The sequence below is a fragment of the Uranotaenia lowii genome, chromosome 2, assembly GCF_029784155.1.
Source record: "Uranotaenia lowii strain MFRU-FL chromosome 2, ASM2978415v1, whole genome shotgun sequence".
Taxonomy (NCBI): domain Eukaryota; kingdom Metazoa; phylum Arthropoda; class Insecta; order Diptera; family Culicidae; genus Uranotaenia; species Uranotaenia lowii.
In genome coordinates this window covers 268,460,046-268,481,341 of record NC_073692.1, presented here as the reverse complement: position 1 = coordinate 268,481,341, position 21,296 = coordinate 268,460,046, and the positions used below count along the sequence as shown (strand labels likewise).

The 21,296-nt window shown below is 36.1% G+C and overlaps 1 protein-coding gene across 3 annotated transcripts in view; it reads right to left on the bottom strand.

Annotated features, from left to right (window-relative positions):
- Positions 1 to 268: 268 nt before the first annotated feature.
- LOC129747816 (oxysterol-binding protein 1) overlaps positions 269 to 21,296 on the bottom strand; it is an 83,507-nt gene continuing 62,479 nt past the window's right edge. For all 3 annotated transcript variants that reach the window (XM_055742173.1, XM_055742174.1, XM_055742175.1), the window contains 5 exons: positions 4,904 to 5,100; positions 4,580 to 4,836; positions 4,303 to 4,513; positions 3,599 to 4,242; positions 269 to 2,148 (listed from right to left, as the gene is read on the bottom strand). In XM_055742173.1, the coding sequence (XP_055598148.1) occupies positions 1,938 to 2,148; positions 3,599 to 4,242; positions 4,303 to 4,513; positions 4,580 to 4,836; positions 4,904 to 5,100 (1,520 nt within the window). In that variant the 3' untranslated portion in view covers positions 269 to 1,937. The remainder of the gene's footprint in view (positions 2,149 to 3,598; positions 4,243 to 4,302; positions 4,514 to 4,579; positions 4,837 to 4,903; positions 5,101 to 21,296) is intronic.

The window sequence follows — 21,296 nt, the reverse complement described above, 5'->3', positions numbered from 1 at the left end:
CCAAAATGTCTCCAAATTAAATTGTCTTTGAGAAAGTGTCCATAAAAAAGTAATGATGCAAAATTGAAGATTTCATGAGATTATTGGGGTTCCTAGAAGTTTTTTTTATATTGGAATGCACCCGAATAAAGTTGCAAGCTACAAAATTTCCAACAGTGTCAAATTGAGAATAGAAGAAACTTGAAACATATTTAAAAAAAAAACCGGAAAGAATCGGAAAAACCTAATGCTGTGATATATTTGTTAAAAATAATGAGATACGCTGTAGTTCGTTTCGGATCATATATTTTTTACTTTTATTCAATAGCTTCATAAGCATAACAACTAGTAATGTCTGTCCTTAGGTGTGTTTGTGTGTGTATGTGTTTTATCTCTCTAAATCATCTGTTTTCGTGTCTCTTTCGGGGTTAGTGTAATCATTATAGGGATTCTTTTTTTGCTGCGGGTCATGCCAAAACTATATTTTTGAACACAAAAAGGTTATCTCTTCTGAACCCTGTTGATACACCGATTGCACCTCAAATATAAAAACTGTTTCCAATGTAGTAACAATGTTCAGAAACGACAACCAGGTATTCAGCGGTTTGATTACCGCTTCAACAAATCGTTTTTCCTAATATATTATCAGCGTAGTTACTCGACACCTTCCTAGTGCTCATGAACGACTTCGTTTTTTTTTTATTCACCTGTTTTTTTTTAATTTACTCGCTTTATTTTATTTAGGCTGAAACTTTGTTTTTATCTATTTCACATGAGTTTATTTACTGTATTTGTTTTATACCCAAGTTTGAGTGTTTAATCTTCGTTTTTCCGGTTCCAAATGATCGACGGATTGCTATTTCAGGTTTGCTTTTGACTCACGAAATTTTTAGTTAAGGTTGAAAATCTTGGTGTATAATTCGATACTTTGTATGGCTGACCTGTACGCTAACTTTGCTGGAGTAGGTTATATTTGTGTGTTTTTGCAAGTTTTGAACAGTTGAAATAATGGAAGGAAACGAATTAATTAAAGTTTACTAGACGAACCTTTAAAAAAACTTATGTCACAAAATCACATTGTAGAATTATTTTCCTACGAATCCATAAACCAATTCAAATACCTTTGAGTTCCACCAGGAAAATGTGTGTGTGTATAGTTCATATGCACCTTCCCTCGAAAGTTTAGAAAATATTCATAGCGTGTTTTCTAGCAAATACCGATCTAATTCGTAATTTACCTTGTTTGCTTTTTTGTATAACCATAGTAGTAATGAATTTTCGCTAGCCATAGTGTATTTTTATAGTTTACAGTATTTTGTTTGTTTGTTTAATATTTAGGTAAAGGTTTCCCAAAAAGTTCATGCTTCTTCCGTTCTCAATAAGAGTTTAGCAATTTAAAGGTATCATTTGAACGCTATCATTTCAATTCGAAAAATCGTTCGAGGAAGCATATCCTTGTCGATTGATTTACTATTTTTATCTGTGATATTACACTTCGTTCAGCAATTGATTGTATCAATAACTATGTCTGTTTTAAATAGTTTTTTTTTGGTAAAAGTAAAGAACAACATAACAAGAATACCTCAAAATATGTATGAGACAGCATTTGTTTTTAATTGATTATTTTTAATGATTTTAGTAAACAATTAGCTTTTTATAATCTAGAAGACATAAACTGTTCTAGTTAGAGTTTCGCGTTTGCTTGTGTTTTATACTAAACTGAAATTGAACAATTAATGATAAAACCTCTATTACACTTTCACTCTTTCTCATCTCTCACGCAGTCAAAAAAGATTTGGCGCATGATCCAATGAAAATCAAATAAGATAATAGACCCATTCCAACCCATTCAAAAACCAAACATTTGTCACTAATAGAAGAACCAAACAACAACCGAAGAAAGCTGATGGTGTTTGTTTGTGTGCTTATCTGGACTGACTGGACTGGGCTGAGCCTCATTAGAAAATATCGGGACAGCGAGACCACTCCTGCTTGGCTTTGCAGTCCCAGTAGGTACCTTTGTACACGTGCACCAGATTGTCGGTGCCCTCCTCTTTCTGCTTGCTGAACCAAACCGGCTCGTATGGTGGATAGGGACGTCCTTCCGCGGCGGCTCGTTCTGCTTCGGCCTCACGCTCACGCCTCCGGGCTCGTTGTTTCTCTTCCAGTCTGGGGTGGTTTGAAATACAAACAAGTTGTTAACACCTACTTCTATAATTCGAACATTATAACTTGGTGTTCCACCAAATTTCGTGCTTGATTTACTTAAATTAGTATATTTCTATTTAGAAAATTAACTCCGGTTAAAATGTGATGATCTTACTCATATTGCATATTGTGGTTTGTTCTGAACGACTGACCCCTCTTTAATAATCCACTAAATTTTGTTCTGTGGTATTTGGTACATCGTTGAGTTGAGAAACTCCATACTTAACTTTCTTTGAACAGGGTTGAATCAGCCAGTTAAAGTTGAAATAGTTAACTGCAACGCTAAATCAGCTATGCATTTTTTTTTCGTTCCAAACATTACCTTCTGCCTGAATTAACTGAGTTTATGGGCCAGAACCAGGAAACCATATTTATGTGTGAAATGGTACGTTTTTTACAGTGGTTTAAACATTTATTTCGTGTAACAATTTCACTCATCACATTTAATTTTAATAATTTCTCTTGAAGTTTCGATTGTTTTGTTAACACTGCTTTTTTATCGCTCAGTTTTCTAAAAAAAAAAATCGTTTTCCGAAAAGCAATGAAACGGATTCATTTTGCTTGTGGATAATCTTCAATTCTCTCGGTAAGTCGTGTGATCAAAGGTTTTTTTAGGAAACTAAGGTTATCTGACAGAAGGAGAATTAAGGTAAAAACGGACGTTCTATCAGTGACCAGAATCATAAAAATGTTGTAAAAACATGCAAGCGGAATCCCAATGCTTTGGTCAGATATGTGACTAAAAAGATGAATCTGTCCAAGTCTCAAGTGGGAGACTACCTAGATACCCAGATGTTTATTTGATTTATTGATGATGAAATCTTGTCAAGGCGGTCTTCCGTCAGCTTATGCTTATGAGGCTAATGTTCTTCATCGTCCAGCACAAGTTTGATGTTTTGGGAGGAGAGATTCCCGAAGTTTTAAGAGAAATCTATAATATGGGAAGTTGTGTTGTATTGATCCGAATGCCAAAATTAGGTTTCATTAAAGTATCAATGCGCTGTAATGTGATGGCAACCCAATACCAAAAGAAAGCATTAATAGCTAAATGACAGCACGATAAGTTGTTGATTTTACTAAGGCATTATTAAGATTTCAATCATTCCCAGCTGATAAAAAAGTTAGATCAAAGTGATTTGGTATCCAATTTTCTGTGATGAAAAATCAGGTTTTCTTGAGATGTTTGAATTTCAATCGAACTGAAAACAAACATTGAATGATGAAATTTTACCACTGCTGATGGTTTGATAGCAAAATTTGGTATCATTTGCCCAAATAAACTTGCTACTTGCTCAAATCGAATCATCGCCGCTGGCGTTCATATCTTATGCCAATAACGTTGAAATATTGAGAACTCATGATTGAAGTAAAGGCTGAATTTTGGGTGTAGAAATCACTGTAAACCACTTACCTTAATTTTTGTCCGTTACTGTCGTCCCACTTGCCTTCCTCCATCAGGCGCTGGTCGGGCCGCAGCCGGCAATCCGTGGGAGCTACGTCTGGTTCCGGCTCGTTCAGTTGGCAGGCAAGTAACGTGAAGTTGTAGTATTTATCCGAGTCGTTGGGCGGCAACCGGCGGTTCCAGGCCGTCTTGTAGTTACCCGTTTTGTACACCGGATTTTCCACCGAGCCACTGGTGGAAATGACCGGAGCTATTTCGATTTTGCTATCCCAGGTACCGTTGATGACCCACTTGACCTGGCTGGAGTTGTCCATTACGACACCTTTGACGCGACGCTGTGTATCCCGGGTAAAGTACGAGTACGGTAGATACTTCAGATGACACTTGACGCCCTTGGCGCTCTTCTCGCCAAAGATCTCCATATCCCCATGGTTATCTACCCACAGCTTCCCGACAATGATGTTGTGCACCGTGGTCGTTACCTTGCGCCATGTGAACTTGTTACCGGTCGCAGGGAACTCAACATGCGCATACCCGAGCGGAACAATCTGAATGTATTTGCCACGGAACTTGGAGGTCATCGTAAACTCCTGCCAGCATCGCCAGCCGCGTCCTTCGCAGTACTGGGCTGCCATCGGAGGATGATGGGATACCTTTAAAAATGGTTAAAATTTATTAACATGCAACTTAAGGAAAACCAGTTGAACATTCACCTGTTCGTTGATGCATCTCCATCCGAGGTCGTCTGTCCGATCACATTCGTAGGTTTCGCCAAGCAGTGGGTTGAAGGGTTTGCCTGTTCGATTGCTTGTCGTCGAGTAGCTTGATACGGTAAATGCGGTTACGTATGCTAATTGCTCACAGGTATCTTTACATTGGGCGGCTTTATCTAGGATTTCCGAGTATTCAAAGTCCTCCGTCAATCTGGAAGGTTTTTTTTTTGTTTTGCATTAGAAATTTAGAATTAAATCAAACTGGTAATTTTCTTACCTCTGTAGCATCGAAAGGGGTTCGTTAAAATTGACTGGCATAGGAATTTTGGACAGGTCTTTGCCGATGCAGTTCTTGATGATGGACCAAAGATTCAATGGATAGTTTGGTTTGTCGGTGACTCGCGTGCGGCGCTTTCGTGCTATTTTGGCGGACTGGTTGTTATTGGAGAAGGTCGGTGTCAGCGCTTGGCTGCTGTTCACGGATATCCTATCCGTTACGTCCATATTGTCCAAACTGTTGGTAACTACTAATACCTAAAATGGTTCGAAAAGAGAAAATTATACTCACGCCTTAGTAATTTGAACTTGAGGCCGAACTTACTTGCTGTGTTTCACTGTTTCCTTCCTCGCCCTCAGAGGAACTGCCAGTGGCGTCGTTCGAATTGCGACGATTGTGATGATGGGCCACTGGAATTTTCAGAATGAACGAACTTTCCTCCTGTGAAGCGACCGAACCACCCTCTTCTTGTGCATCATAGAACTCGTTGTCCTCGTCATCAGAAGCGGAAGTTGCAGCGTCTGTGGAAAACAAAAAAAAAAAGGATAATAGTGAATGCACTTTTAGTTTAAAGAAAGGTACAGATTAAGGTCATATTTATGCCTTAAGACAGAGATATAGAAGAAAAGGGTCTTACTGAGATTCATTAGATTTAAATATGTAGGTCACTTAATGTGGACAACGAAATAACTATTTCAAAATGAGTCTTAATCTTTTCAGATCGTCATTATATTTTCCAATCATCCATAAATTCACAATATCGATTGAAAAAAAGAAAACAAACACAACACACTTTGCACACGCACTTCTTCCTGATAGTATTTTCTGAGCACTAGAAAACCGGTTGAATGAATTATGGAAACCAGCTAGAGCGTGACAACAATTTGAAGACTGCGGGTAATAATCAAATTAGGACTGTCGTTTGTCACTTGCTCACGGAAGACTGTCGATAAAGTTTTTTGATATTTTGAAACTAAGTGCGACTTGGTTCTAACCATGGTATTTTGAACGAATCTTTGAAAATTATTTATTTTTCATATCGATCTATTCAATTGAAATTTAAAATGATTTTATTTTTCAACCACCATATTCCATTTAGGCCCTCCTAAATTCGTGCTCCTGTATTTATTGTTATGACTTCTCCATAGATATCAAACCGCACATAGTGCTAATGAAAAGGGTTTTCTTTCAGATACGAACTGCGGCTGAACCCGACAAATGGTATAATGGATTGAATACATTAGGCGCGAAGAGCGCAGAGCATCAGTGTGCACAGTGTCGTTGGTCCATGAGTTGCCCAATTATTATTGTCGGTCGATCAGCAGACCAGTCCTCCAGTCAGGGTCAAAGTCACTTGGTGGAGTAAGAAAATAACAAAAAAAAAACTACCACTATAGGTAGCTATAATATACAGGTTCCATTGACTTAATCGATTTCACTTTTTTTTTGTTTATTTTGCTGTGTGGAACTGCCAATCTGTAGCTACGAGATTCTACCGGTACCGTTAAGTGAATAAAACACAATCGATTGTCATCACTTAGTTACTTGTTAACTTTTTCAACGGATGCATATTTTTCGAATCTGCGAGGAAACATTCGTTGAGATAATTTTTTCGAAAATTTAAAAAAATTGGGAATGAAAATTTATTTTTTAAATAAAACTGTAAAATCGTTACACATGATTTACAATTCATTTCTTAATATCAGGATTCGAGAGATTTTTGTCAACGAAGAAATTTTTTGGTAACCTTGCTGGATACCGATCACGGGTTCTGATTCTTAATTTGGATCTTTATCCAGGATTCTGATCCAGAATCCACGAACCTGATCCTGGACCCTGACCTCGGATCTCCCCAACAAATATTTTTGTAGGTACATAAATTACTCAACAAACTTTGTTAAACGTTTTATATACATAATAGAATTATCGTATAAAACTCAAAAAAACAGCATTTACCTACCAAAGTGTAAGCAACATAGGGGGAAGTCGTCTATGGCCGGACATCGCCTATGGCCGGACAACAAAGATTTTTCGAAAACACAATATCAAGCGTGAGTTTTCAAAAGGACGTATGTCGCAAAAGTAAACAAATTGAGTTACTGTTTGCACGGTATAGTAAATTTTATTTTCTTCTGTATGAATTAACTGTTTGTACAAAAAAAATAATAATATGCCGTTAGCTAAAAAAATATACAAACGACCTATGTCATCTTTTCTCAGTGTTTTCGAAATTCTTCTTTACACCTCTTTTTGGTAAAACGACGCATCTGTCAAAACAAATAATATCGCACACACAGCAGATAGGATCGCAGCAAACCGTCGTATGCGTCAAATCAGATACGTCGGTTTTTTCACATCATTGCAGATGCGTCAGTTTTAAAATAATTATTATTTTAAAACTGACGCATCTGCAATGATGTGAAAAAACCGACGTATCTGATTTGACGCATAATGAAAACAATTTGTCCAAGCGACGTATCATAAAGGGTGTATGTAAATATTAAACTGTCACAACGACGAATCATTATGGCGTATGTGAAAAAAAAACTCAACAATACGGTGTAAAATATTTTTTTTACAAATTCACTAGGAAACAGCAAAAAATCCAGTATGCTCAAACCTATAATTAAAACATTATTGTTTTTCCTACAGCTGCCATGATAAAGCTTGATTCTAGATCAAACAGCTTTAAATAGCATTTATTTATATTAACATAATTTTGTCCCTCCTTTTTCTCAGATTTTGTCTGATGTTACATACGTCCTTTTGAAAACTCACGCTTGAATATCCTAATAATGTTTTAACGCCATGAAAATAAAGTAAATAGTAGCCTGATATAGTGGTAGAAATATGGTAATCCAATCTGAAAAGGTAAAACAATGATAAGTATCTAAAGCTTTTGCCTAGTAGTGCGGAGAAGATCGCCTAAACTTTGCATTTGTATTGTGGTCAGTTTTTTCGGCTTGTAAATTTGAACTACACATGAACGACATCGTTGATTGGTTATCTTTCGGCTACAGTAGATATAAGATACACGCAGAGATTTTGGATTTTGATACAAAACAAAACTGACTTTGATTCAAAACATTCAGTTTTTTTAATCAAACTCCTGTTTTCTTTGAATCAATGAATTATCGTTCTGATTCAAATGAATAATTTTTGAAAGAAAGAATTAATATTTTGAACCGAATAATTTTGGACTTTGATTTTAAACACATTCTTTGATTCAAAAGAAATTTGTTCAATTGCACATTTCGTTAAAAACAAAGTAAATTTTCTTTCAACCAAAGAAAATTGTTTTCAACAGATAGGAATAATTTCTTTAAATTAAAATTTTAAACTTAGAAGATATTTTGGATTGAGCAAGAACCGAATTTTGAATAAAGTTGGTCCAGTTGTGTTGAAAATCAAAACTAGTGAATCAGAGATAACTTTAGGAGGATTCAGGATGAAGAATGGTAAGTGTGTGTTAATCTATTAATCAAAAAGTGAATGTTTAAGATTTTATATAAACTCTTGCATTACAGGACCACGACAGATTCCGCCCCAAATCCAGCGGTCTGATTATCTTCGGCCCGATCTTCAGCGGTAATCACCAGTTGGATGACCACTAAAGCTAGCAACCGGAGCTGCTTTTGGAATAGACTTCCGACCGGCCCAAGAAGTATGCCCTCAGGCCAAAATAAGGTTCAAAATTATAGTGAACCAGTGTTAATTTTGTGAATAAAAATGAATTTTAAATGTAATTTTTTTCTTTTTATTATTCAAAATTCCTAATAGGAACTTCGGGACAACAGAAAATATTTCTTCCAATTGGAATAAAAGGAAAATAGTTCAATAAACCAATCCTTTTAAATCTAAATCTAAATTACATTGTAGCAAACGAGAACAACTTTGCATCAAATGAAACTGTTTTTTGTTTCAAAGCATTAATATTTTGATTCAAAGATTTTTCAAAAGAAAAATACTTTGAAAAAAAAGAAAAATGCCTTTGAATCAAAGGATTTTTTTATTTATTCCAAAATCAAAGGAAAAAATCCTTTGTTTTTGCGGCACTTTGCTTTGAAATAAAAAATCTTTTCGCTGCGTGTAATAAAACGAAAGTTGAAACGAAATATTAGGGAAATTAAAAAAAAACAATGCGATTTGTCTATGACCGGACACCAAGTTGTTGTCTATGACCGGACAAGAAAATATTAAAAATTATAGATGATTTCAATTTGAAACTTTCATTTTTTCATCTCTATAGCACCCTCAAATGGTTTGCAGAAGAAAAGGATTCAATAACGAATCTATTTTGGTCCTCTGAGAAACTTAAGATTTTGCTGTCCGGTCATAGACAATTTTTCTCTAGTTTTTTCGAAACAAATGTTTCATTCTGGTTTGTCAAAAAAACTTTTATGACTGGCTTCATAGAAAGTTCAGTATTGGAAAAAACAAGTGCAAGTGACAACTTTGGTGAAGTAATTCGTAGTGTCCGGCCATAGACAACACTCTTGGAAATGAGTGAAAACTAACATGAAATAATTTCTCTCACCACATTGTTGTTGTAAATTAATTTTCTTCTAATATACTTAAGTGATCATAATATTGATACTCTTAAAATCAGTAGAGGAACCAATATTTACAAAAATCTATTATTGAAGTTATTGCTTAAAAACCTTAAGTGTCCGGTGGTAGACGACTTCCCCCTACATACATATAGTTAACTTCTGGCTTAAGCGATACGAATTATACAAACTAGACGATATTCAACACCTTGTTCCTTATATAACCTCAAAACATGCGAGAGAGTGCAAGTTTTGCTCTCAATGCATGTAAACCGTTGTCAGAAACAATATTCGCTGCTTCTCTTATTGGACAATTTTTCCAAAGGATAGCAATCTGGGTGCAGGTTGTTTTCTCTTTTGAATCCTGCTCAGGACAAAAAAAAAACGCAAACATGGCGGACTTCTTATCATATACGATTTATACTGACTTCAAGTAACCATTTTTAAGAACGGCCGACCTGACTTCAAGTAACCATATTCGGCCGAATAGGACAATAGGCCGAATGGGACATTCGGCCGAAGGTTATTAAGCCGAATATTATTTGGCCGAATGGATGTTAGGCCGAATGGATGTTAGGCCGAATGGATGTTAGGCCGAATGGTCATTAGGCCGAATGGTCGTCAGGCCGAATGGATGATAGGCCGAATGGTCGTAAGGCCAAATGGTCGTAAATTTTCAAGACTGAATGATTGTAATGAACGGTTGCTAGGCCAATAACAAATCTTTTACACTTGTTTGCATGTTAGGCCGAATGATCATTAGGCCAAATGGTCATTAGGCCGAATGGTCGTAAGGCCAAATGGACGATAGGCCGAATGGTCGCAAAGCCGAATGGTTGAATCTGGCAATGGCCTTGCCATTCGGTCTGATGACCATTCGGCCTAATGTCTATTCGGCCTAAGCCATTCGGCCTGATGACCATTCGGCTTAACATGCAGACAAGTGTAAAAGATTTGTTACTGACCTAGCAACCATTCATTCTGATCATTCAGCCCTATGACCATTCGGCCTAGCTGCCATTCGCTCCAGCATGCAAACATGCGTTAATATGTCTTATAAGTCTGGCATATATTCAGCCTAACGACCACTCGGCCTTACGATGATTCGGCCTAATGACTATACGGCCTTATGACCATTCGGCCAAATGACCATTCGGCCAAATGACAATTCGGCCTAATGACCGTTCGGCCAAATGACTATTCGGCCAAAGGACCATTCGGCCTAGTGACCATTCGGCCGAACATCCTTTCGGCTTAACAGCCTTCGGCTGGATAACCGTCGGCCCATAACCCAACGTCCATCGGCCGAATGACCTTCGGCCGAATGACCTTCGGCCGAATGGCTTTCGGCCTCATGACTTTCGGCCAAATGACCCAGCCTCGTTTATTTAAGCTGGCAGCAGTGACAACTGATGAAGCATTATACATAAAATTTAATACTCCAACGTTTGCCACAATAATGTCACCAGTTTGGAAAACGAACCCACTAGTGAACCTGTATATAAGAGAAGTGACATCTGAAACACAAAATTCCAATCGAGCAAAACAACTGTCAAAATCGATTCCAAACGATCCGAGCATTTTGTCGCAGAGTTTTTACCTTTCTTATTGAAAACTCAACCAAGGAAGGTATTGCGATTGTTGTTATAGTTCAAACAGATAATTTTTTAGCTGGTCATATGAATTTATGATTAGGTGCAATTTTTTTAATGCTTTGGTGAATCATGTTTCTAGTTAGAAAACTAACTGATTATTAACGAAATTCAAGTTATTCATACCGTTTATCGCGATCCTTCGGGCATCGAGTTCAATGTTGTTTTGTTGGATTGAAGGAGCGTTCACTTTAGAGGTTGAACATTGAGCCAGAAAACAGTGCTGGGGATTTTTTTGTCCAAGATTTCGGCGATGTTGCCACATATTTTATTTTAAGAGGGATCAGATGTCGCTTCTCTTATATGAAGGTTCACTAGAACCCACATTATTTCATACACCCATAGAAGAGGTTGCAAAAATCCAATGCCCATTTAGTAAACTCTGTGCCGAAAATGCGCTGAAAAGTGTACTGTGCCAAAAATGATATGATTGAAAAAGCACTACTGGCTAAATGATGCATAATCATTACATTTAAGCGAAACAAGAAACACATTAATAGGATCTTCATCCTGTTGCATAATTTATCCTAGAAATAAGAAAATTAAAAAAAAAAAAAAACAAAGTGCCGTATGGAAGTGAGAATCGAACTCAAAACACCATTTTTATATCGTCTTGCAATCCGACATCTTAACAAGTGTACCTGAGTCGGATGAAGGGGAGGGGTATTTGTCATAGGCAGTGATGGTAAATTTCGCCCGTCACGCTTGACCCGACTAGTTTTGTTTCATCAAACGACTGGCACTGTTCTCAATTGACGGAGCCTCACTACTCGCATGACGGATAAAGCACGACAACAATCAACATTTCTACATCATCGACTGGCGAAGCTCCTACACATGGTCAAAATTTCTCCTGACAGTGACTGGCAAATCTCTTCACACTTCGATCGGCTGCGGACGGCAGGTACAACTAATTGAACGACTTGCTGGCAGAGAGCAACAATAGCAATAAAAAACTGAAAACGAGCTTGCTGGCAGGAGCAACAATAATAATAAATGCTTTTCTTGTTCCTCTTCGGTCGTCTTCGGCTTGCTGGCAGGAGCAACAATAATAATAAATGCGTTTCTTTTTCGTCATCGGTCGGTTGAATGCGATTGCTTGACTAGGTTAATATTTTAGCTTCAAATGACTGGGGAATGAATGACCGGCAAACGAAGTGACTGGTCGTTAAGGAACAGTCAAATGAGTTTGACGGACCAAGAGGCTCAACAGTCACAGTCATTTGACTAAATTATGCCAACCCTGGTCATAGGCTATCTGCCACCAATCAATCACCAAAAACGGACAACGGTGGCTTCCTGGCGTTTGGCCTCCTTTCAAGGTAGACCTTTGTCTTGTGAAGAAAACGGGAAAGGGAATGGATTCCCATTGAATGGGAATTTTGTTATGATTACTGCCTGTCTCACATACACACGCACCACTGCTAAAGTCGGGCAGCTTGGCCGGTCGTTGTTTGCCGGTGCCGGTGGATTGAAATAATCCTTTTGCTTTTGCTACATACACACGCACAGCTGGCTGCCTGATGTTGGCCGGTATCTATTTCTATCCTCCTTCGTCTTGTGATGGGATAGGGAGGCACGTGAAAACGATTTTTTTGTTTCTTTCAGTTATACGCAATGCGGTTGCAATAGGCGATGGAAGCGCTGACGAATTTGGGTGATGGTTTTTCATTAGTGCAAGGGGGATGCAGCTATAATTTCACCCAACTTTTGACAGTTCTAAAGGCGTTTTTCTTAAGGAGAGAAAGAATAACTTTTCGCTTCCATCGCCCATTGGGAGGCTGATGCCGATGGTCGCAAATCGAATCATCCCCGATTGCGTTCTATTCTTATGCCAATTCCGGTAAGATATTGATTACGCTTGATTGGCATAAAGGTTGAATTTTGGGTGTAGTAATGGATATTCCCAACATAATGCGCCGATGTGGTCTAGCGGATAGGCTGGCGCGAGTTTGGTTTTGGTATGCCAGGCGTACTGGGTTCGATTTCCGATATCGGCAAGAAAACTTTTGGGTTCGAATCCCATAAGTGGCTGACAGGTAAGATGTTTCTCCCTATAACTGGACTATATAATAAGAATGTTCAATCAGTTCAATGTCATAACCCATGGTTTGACGTTTCTTTTGCCCAAGCTATTGTAAACAGAAATTGAACCTTCAAACAGTTAAAACATCTCGTAGCAATGAGCATTTTAATCTTTACAAAATCATTCGCAATAGAGTTCTTCTCTTGTAAAAACTGCAAAGAAAAGATGCTATGAAAGATTCCTTGATTCCAAACTCTCCTTAAAAATTCTGTGGCACAGATAAGAAAATCTAAAATAAGCAAGTCTACTGAAAAACCTTCTAACAATTTTTCAGCCGAAGAGATCAATGAAACTTTTTTTAAATCCTTTACTCCTAAAGACAACATTGATTTGATGGGCGTGCAATCAAGTTGGAATTATTTTTCATTTGATCCGATTCAATAAAACGTCATTATTAGTTTGTCTGAAATTGATACGAACGCTGTTGGGTTGGATGATATTCCTTTGAAAATTATCAAAAAAAAAAATGTACCTAGCATCATACAACCTTCAACCTATCTTTTCAATAAAATTATAACAACGAATAAATATGCAAGTAGTTGGAATCTCTAAACTAAGCATCACCTAAAACATCCATTAGCGTTACGATTTTTACGCTTTAATCAAATAGTCCAAAGTTTGTTGTTCGGTTTTATAGCTCAATTCATTACCAAGATTATAGGATCAAATTCGAAAGTCCGTTTCAGATTATTCTTTTCCTTCTATTAGTAGCTGTTCTACCTGGGGTTAGAATGAAGATCACTCAATGTCGATGAAGACATTTCAACAGGAGGCACCATTAGTTAAACATGTCAAAAGGGTTTCCAACCTCAACTGAACTTACTATATTATTCACGAGCTCGGCGGCATTTCCTGACCGGTCGGTGCCACTATACCTAGATATGCATATGGCCGGAAAGTGATTAGATTACATCCTATGAATGAAGCTCGGGCTCTCTGTAGGCATCTACCTATTTCTGCCTTTGGAGGCATGCTGCTGCCTTTCCATTTTCTTTCACATTATTTCTGCTGCTACTATGTCGATGGCTAGACATGAGCGGTCAATCGAGTGTGATTACAAATTAATTAAAGTTCTGAGGAACGTCATCACCAGCCTTTCACAGTCAGCCTAGATAGTACACAGTCATTCAGTAAATTATTCATGTATAACTGATTAATAAATCAATTAAAAACAATTTTCAAAACAAGTTTTAATTGAAACGAGAAACTATTGAACGAAATTTTGTAATCCCAACTTAAATTTGGGATGTATAAAAAAAGCAATATTTAAATCAGGGTAACGATGTACACAGAATTCTTGAGATTGTTTATCAGGGTTTTCTAGAGTTCAAGAAATTATAATACTTTATATGTATTAAAAATAAAGAATGACTCTAACAGAACCTTTATATAACCCTTTTTAAAAAAGAAGGCTTTGAAGACATTTGTTGGTTCCAATTAAATGTAAATTGGTTATCGAAAACCAATTGAAGATGGAAGAATTTCGATTAACCTGTTAATGGCCATCCCAAATAAGCATTTTAGCTTTATTATGGTCAGCACAACTTCGTTAACCCTCATGAAACGCTAAAGCGCTTTCACCAGAACTATTGAACCCCTTAAAAAATGTTCTAAAAGTTCAATTTCGCTATTGACATCATCTTGAAATCCAAGATGGCGGTTTCCGCTGAATTGTAAAATGCTGAAAATGACTAAAAATCGCATAAAATCTTCAAAATATGGGCAATGGGATGAAAGGGCTAAACTAGAAGAAGTCGAATTTCGCTATCTTGAAATCCAAAATGGCAGCTTCCAGCGACCTTGAAAATGCTGTTAATAACTTAAAATAGCATGAGTGCCGCACAATGCGGGGTATTTGGGTGAAAGGACTGAAACTAGTAGAAGTAGAATTTCTCTTTTTGACGTCATCTTGAAATTCAAGATAGCGTTTTCCGCTTAACTTCAAAATGCTGTTAATCACTGAAAATCGCATAAAATTCCCACAATATTGGTATCGGGTGAAAGGGCTTATTGTGGATGTTTCAAGACATTTTCAGTCATTTAAAGCTTTGAAAAGAAAAGTGGAAGCTGCCATCTTGGATTAATGATGGCGTCAAGCAACAGATTTTTTTTTCTCTTACTAGTTGGGCCCTTTCACTCAATACTCATATTGTAGAGACTTTCATACTACTTCCGGTGATTTGAAGTATTGCAAAGATTTTTTTTATATACATACTAGCCGACTTTGCTACCTCTTTGAAAGAAAAAAGTATTTTTGTTTAAATAATTGAAATCAAAATAAACATCCTTTCAAATAAAATTTCAACATAATTCTAAAGCGAACTATTTTCCAAAGCATCTGAGCTTTCTAGATTATCTTGAGTCCCGACGTAATTTGAAGGTTTGTAGGTTGAAGGAGCCACCCTTTAGAAAAAAAATAGGAGCGATCTTCAGTACAATAAATAAACCATTTAAACAAAAACAATCGCCTTTTTGATGCGGGGGGAGTGTTTAAATACAGGCAAACTTGTAAATAATCAAAAAATGTGCAAAATTTTTATGAAAACACTAAGACATTGGTTTTGAAAATGGTATGTATGTTACATTAATTGAACATCCTTCAGGCTCAACTCTCTACATGAATTTCAGAAAAAACACAAATAAGTTGAAAATCGTCGAAGAACATCCACATGTGGCATGGAGACTTGTATGGAAAAACTTACGAAAATCAACTTTAAACTCCGATGAAAAATCCCAAATGTACCTCCTCATACATCAAAAAATTCCACATGCTGCTCTTATGGCTAGAACTGGTAGAGCAAACAGTCCCAATTGCGATAATTGTCAGAATGCGGTAGAAACGTTGGAACATAAATTTTCATCATGTACCCGAGTTAACCACCTATGGAATCACCTGAAGCTACAATTGGAACCGTTTTTAGGCAGAAATATTTCTTTCAACACGTTTGCGTTCCCGGAACTAAAATTAATAAGTCGAGTATCAAAAAATAAAGCTCTAAAATTGTTTATTACCTATGTAAACTTTGTGTTAGATGCTAAAAATTTGTATACTACTGATAATCTTGATTTTGTTTTTGAATGTAACTGTTCTTAAATTATAATATTATGTACAAATAAAAACGTTTTTACAAAAAAAAAAATAAAATTGAATATGAGAATCTTCATTCCTGAAAATGGGAATCGTCTGTCAATACAATATATCATCAAATTTTGTTGAAACTTATTTGTCAACTAAATAAACCATCTCATTTTGTGGAAACGCTTTATCAATTTTAAACAAAATCTTCGAGGATTGGTAAAATTTTATCAATTTTTTTAAATTTTGTAGCCTCCCCTTTTTGGATTTGGAAGGGTTGGAAAGTATTATAGAAACCATCCCGGTCTTGAAAATGGCTTTACACAAAAATTCACGTTGATGGTTTCAGAAGTTTCCGAAAATATTTCGAATTCTGTCAAATTTGTATTAATTTTGAATGGGAGCAACCCCCCCCCCCCTCTCTTAATTTGGAGGGTTTGAAAGTGTTATAGAAACTATTCCCGGTCTTCAAAACGGCTACACAAAAAAATCAGTTGGTCGGTTCAGTAGTTTCCGAAAAATTTTCGAATCGTGTAAAATTTTTGGTAATTTTGTATGGGCGCCCAATTTTTTGGATACGGAGAGGTTGGAAAGTATTACAAAAACCATTCTCGGTCTTAAAAACGGCTACACGCTAATTTTCACGTCAATCGTTCCAGTAGTTTTGAAAATAATTGAATTTTGTAAATTTTTGGTTCATTTTGTATGTGAGCCCCCTTTTTCGATTTACAGTGGTTTGAAAGTATTACAACAACCGTTCCTGGTCTTGAAAACAACTACACACCAAATTTTTTGTGGATCGGTACAGTAGTTTTCGAATTGTGTCATATTTTTATTAATTTTGTATGGGGCCCCCCTCCTTTAAGTCGGAGCGGTTTGAAAGTGTTTTAGAAACCATCTGCGACCCCAAAAACTTTTACATCCCAAATTCCACATTGATCGGTTCAGTAGTTTTTGAGTCTATAGGGAACAGACAGACACACAAACATTCATTTTTATATATATAGTAGATATTTTTTTTAACTCAAAAACACCACACATGAATTATCAAAAATGTATCAAAATGGGAATTCCATTTCAAATATGTGCATCTAACCTGAACGTGTCCTGTTTTGACATCTTGATCAAGAACTATCATCTAATTTTATTACGGTTTTAAAATCAAGCACTGCGTGTCTTTATAAAACATTCAGAAAAAGCTTGGAACATACTTCTTAGTTTATGTTTTGTGGAGTTTTAATAGAGCATTCAAAACTCATTCTAAACATTTTGTAAAAGCTGTATTAGCGTTTCCAGAACTACCTGAAATCAAATCAAATGGTTGAATCAATAATTAAAGCGTTTTTCATGATCATAATAAAACAGTTATGAAACAAGCTGCATTTAAAATGCCAAAATAAAACCATAATAAAACTTTCAAATGCTATATTTAAAAAAATTTCGATACACTTCATATCCCTTATTTCCTCTGCAGCTGAATTGTTTTAAACGCCAAGTTTAAAAACGAGCCAAAATGAGTGTTAAAGGAGTGTTTGAAAAAAGTATAGAATTTTTTTTTGTGGATAACTTTGAAATCCTTCTATTTTCAGTTATATTACCTAGCAACCATTAACAGGTTAACCCAATTTCCTTTGGTCTCCTCTCCGCAAAAGTTTCTATTTTTGAGGGTTCAAAAATAGAAACTTTAAGCTGTTTGAGGAACCCCTAAATCGGTTGGGCTGAAATTTTGCACAAGTCAGGATTCTGAGCTAATCTACAAACTGTGATATATGGTCGGTTTGCGATTTTTTTTCCATACATTCATTGCCACCCTAATATACATATGTATGTGCATATGTACCTACTACCTACTAATGGCCAAAACAATCTATTTTTTGTCCAACAGCCACCCTTTTTACATTACATTGTTACCAGTCTGATGAATGAAAGCAATTCGATTGTTGGGATATTTCCAACATTCAACATGAGCTCCGGTCAAAGCGAAAAATGAATACAGAAGATTGTTATAATTATTTAAAATTGTTAAAGGTTAACAAATGAATTGACTTTTCTATTTCATCATATGTCAGTTTCATCTTTTTCATCGATGAAACTCAATGTGATTCGTCTCATTTCTTCTTTCGATACAATCTAGTCGCGGATAGATGACAATTATCCGATCGTATCGAATCCAAAAGCGTCATTCTCAGAATTCCATCAAGAAAAATTCGAACACAATTCAACTCGTGATAATTGATACTAACAGTTTCCTTTAATTTATAATACTAAATTTGCAAACGTGCTGAGTTGCTACTGCAGTTCTTCATCTTTAAGCTGATTGCTGATAATTCAAGTTGGTGCTCTAAACTGGTAAACATGGTTTAACTATTTTGCTCACAATTTTCCGCACTCTCGTCTAAATGATTTACTACTCGACATTGCTTCACAGTGGCTTAATTCGAGCATATTTCCTGTTTGCGTCTACCTATAGTTAAATACTCAGTAGTTGTATATAGATGGGTATCCGAATGTTTACCGAACATGTTGGTTGGCCAAATGTCTGCTGCTCTACTACTGCTGCAGCAACCGCGTTCAGCTGTTTATACACTTGTACCCATCGAACTACTAAACTGTCTACTAATACTAAGTGTGCTGCCAGCTAGAGGGTAGAGCAAAGCGAGCCACAGCCACAACAGGCCCTCTCGTAGACAAAACAGACCGCACAGCTAGGCAAACGCTAGAGGCCGCCAATGCCACTGTCACAACCTTGTCGATTTCATACACCGCATCATCACACCGTCTGGCTCGAGAGCTGAAGGCATTAATTTAATACATCATAGGACTAGGCTAGATAAAGAGAGATGGGTCCGTTGTTATTAAGCAGTTTGCCGGGATGAATGAGTATTGATTATGGCCAGTAACTAATAGAAATTCACATTGATTGATGAAATTGGGCTGATGGAGATGTGACAGACACGTCATACTTGTCAGATCAGAATAATAATTTCAGATTATGCTTAAGGAAATTAGTTGATAAAAAAAAACTCCCACACATCGTAGGATGCCAACAAAGTTATGCATGGAAAATTATTGAAATATTTTATTGATTGATAACATTTTTAAATATTCATTCAATTATAAATAAATGTTTTCAACTATTATAAATAGTCAAAAACAATAATTGCTTAGACATTTTTCTATGACACTACCAGAAAATCCCAATCTATCAGCTTGAACTTTGGACATAAGTGTTCAATTGTAGAACGAGAGTCATGTTTTTGAATTATCAGTAAACTAAACAACTTTGAGTATATACTTTATACTTTATGATAAAAACGGATAGTGATAAAATCGAAAAACTACTGTAATATGAATAAATCCGAACAATATCTTTTTAAAAATAAAATCAACAATACATTAATACTTGACATAACTATTCCAGACTTGTTTATAGCTAGACTAAGCATTCCAGATTGCCCGGGCTTGATCGGATAATCAATGAAAAATTCGAATCCGCCCCGGATGTCCGGTTTTTGTGGAAAACTGCCTGGATATTGTTCGGATTTATTCATATTACAGTAGTTTTTCGATTTTATCACTATCCGTTTTAATCATAAAGTATAAAGTATATACTCAAAGTTGTTTAGTTCACTGATAATTCAAAAACCGTGTTTGTAGAATAGATTAATTTTCCCGATCTAGCTCGAGCTCGAGCTCGAGACATGTAGGTACATAAGCACACATATTCTGGATTTGGGTTGTATTATCGTAATAAAATCATGCAATGTATTTAAATACGATAAAGAATATGGATGGGCCGCACATTGTAGGTGCAGATATACGGATTGTCGTAATAAAATCATGCTACGATAAAATCAATACGATAAAGAATATGCATGGGCCGCACATTGTTGGTGCAGATATACGAAAATGAGTTCAAATAACATTCTATACGCTAACATCTGTAAAATGAAATACGACTTCTGGTTGTCTGGGTCACTTATGTCTGAAATCATCATTCGAACATGAAATCTGTTTTTAACGTGATCAGATCTTTTTTTTCTTATCATTTGATCAAATCTTATGCTATAAGGCAAATGGGGGGGAAACTGTTGAAATATGCTGATTGGTAAAACATGATATCTACAGAACCTTGAAATATTTTACAAACGAAAATTGTATATGTACACTATGAACACGGATACTTGGGTAGTGTTTCGTGAAACATATTTAATTTCGTAGAACTTTTTTTTTTCTTTCTTCAGCTTTTAATATGATTTGAACGCTACTGATGCGCTTGGATTAAAACATGAATTTTAGAGTGATTTCTTCATGTTTTTCCTTGACTTTTTTTTTTAAATATGCTTAGATTTTACTCAGATTGGCTCGTATATTGCGGTTTTTTTAATTGGATATTCAAGAGACTAAGAGACTAACATACAGCTGTATTGCGTTTCTGAGATCCATCACTGAAAGGTCCTGCGGTAGGGTTCAATATTATGTATTGAATTTCGATAAATCATACATTGCGTGCTGTTTATTTTGCTTTGTTTGTTGGCAAGAAATAGACACGCATAATAAGAACTATCGCACCCTTGTTGCCCTGGAGTAGGTAAAGGAACATCACCTGAAGCCTCTCTTAAATGTTCCCTCAACCATTAAAACGTGTTAATTGCGGGTCATTTCTTGATAACTAAAGCTTAGTTCTTTTAGAAATGGGACAGTTACGAATGCGTGTATCTTAAAAACCTTTCGTTTGATCTAAAAACTTTGTATGAAGCGAATGAAGGTTATTTTATGATAATTCATAAAAAAATTTGAAAAAAATTATTTATCGTTTTTTTGTAAGAATAAATACTACTTTATTCTTGGTACCTCCCATCAGCTAGCGCACACTTTTTTCTGTCATGATATTGATCAGTTTTTTAACTAATACTGCGTCTATTCTGTATTTTAGGTGGTTTAATCCTCTTCCTTCAAATTCTGCTACTTTTCGGACCAATACTTCTCTTTTAAAAGAAACTGAGAGAAATTTAGTGGATACAGATGTTTCGAAATTAACAAATTTGATTATCTTTGAGCCACTTTTTGAGCGTTTTTAATGGAATTTCTGCTGGCAAAATCTGGCAATAACGAAGTAAAACCATCATGAGATTAAACTTAAATGTATAATCGGTTAGTATGGATCGAAGTTTGCGAAGGGAAGGGTAGATTACTCTTTTTAGGCTTAAAAAAAAAAACAACAAAAACAATGGTTTTCGTTTTGAATATTGATATTTCTTTCCACAGGAGCAGAATTTTGGCAAATCATAATATTTTATACAAAAAAAAACCGGCAAATACATACTTTAATATACTCGGGGCCTTGCCACGA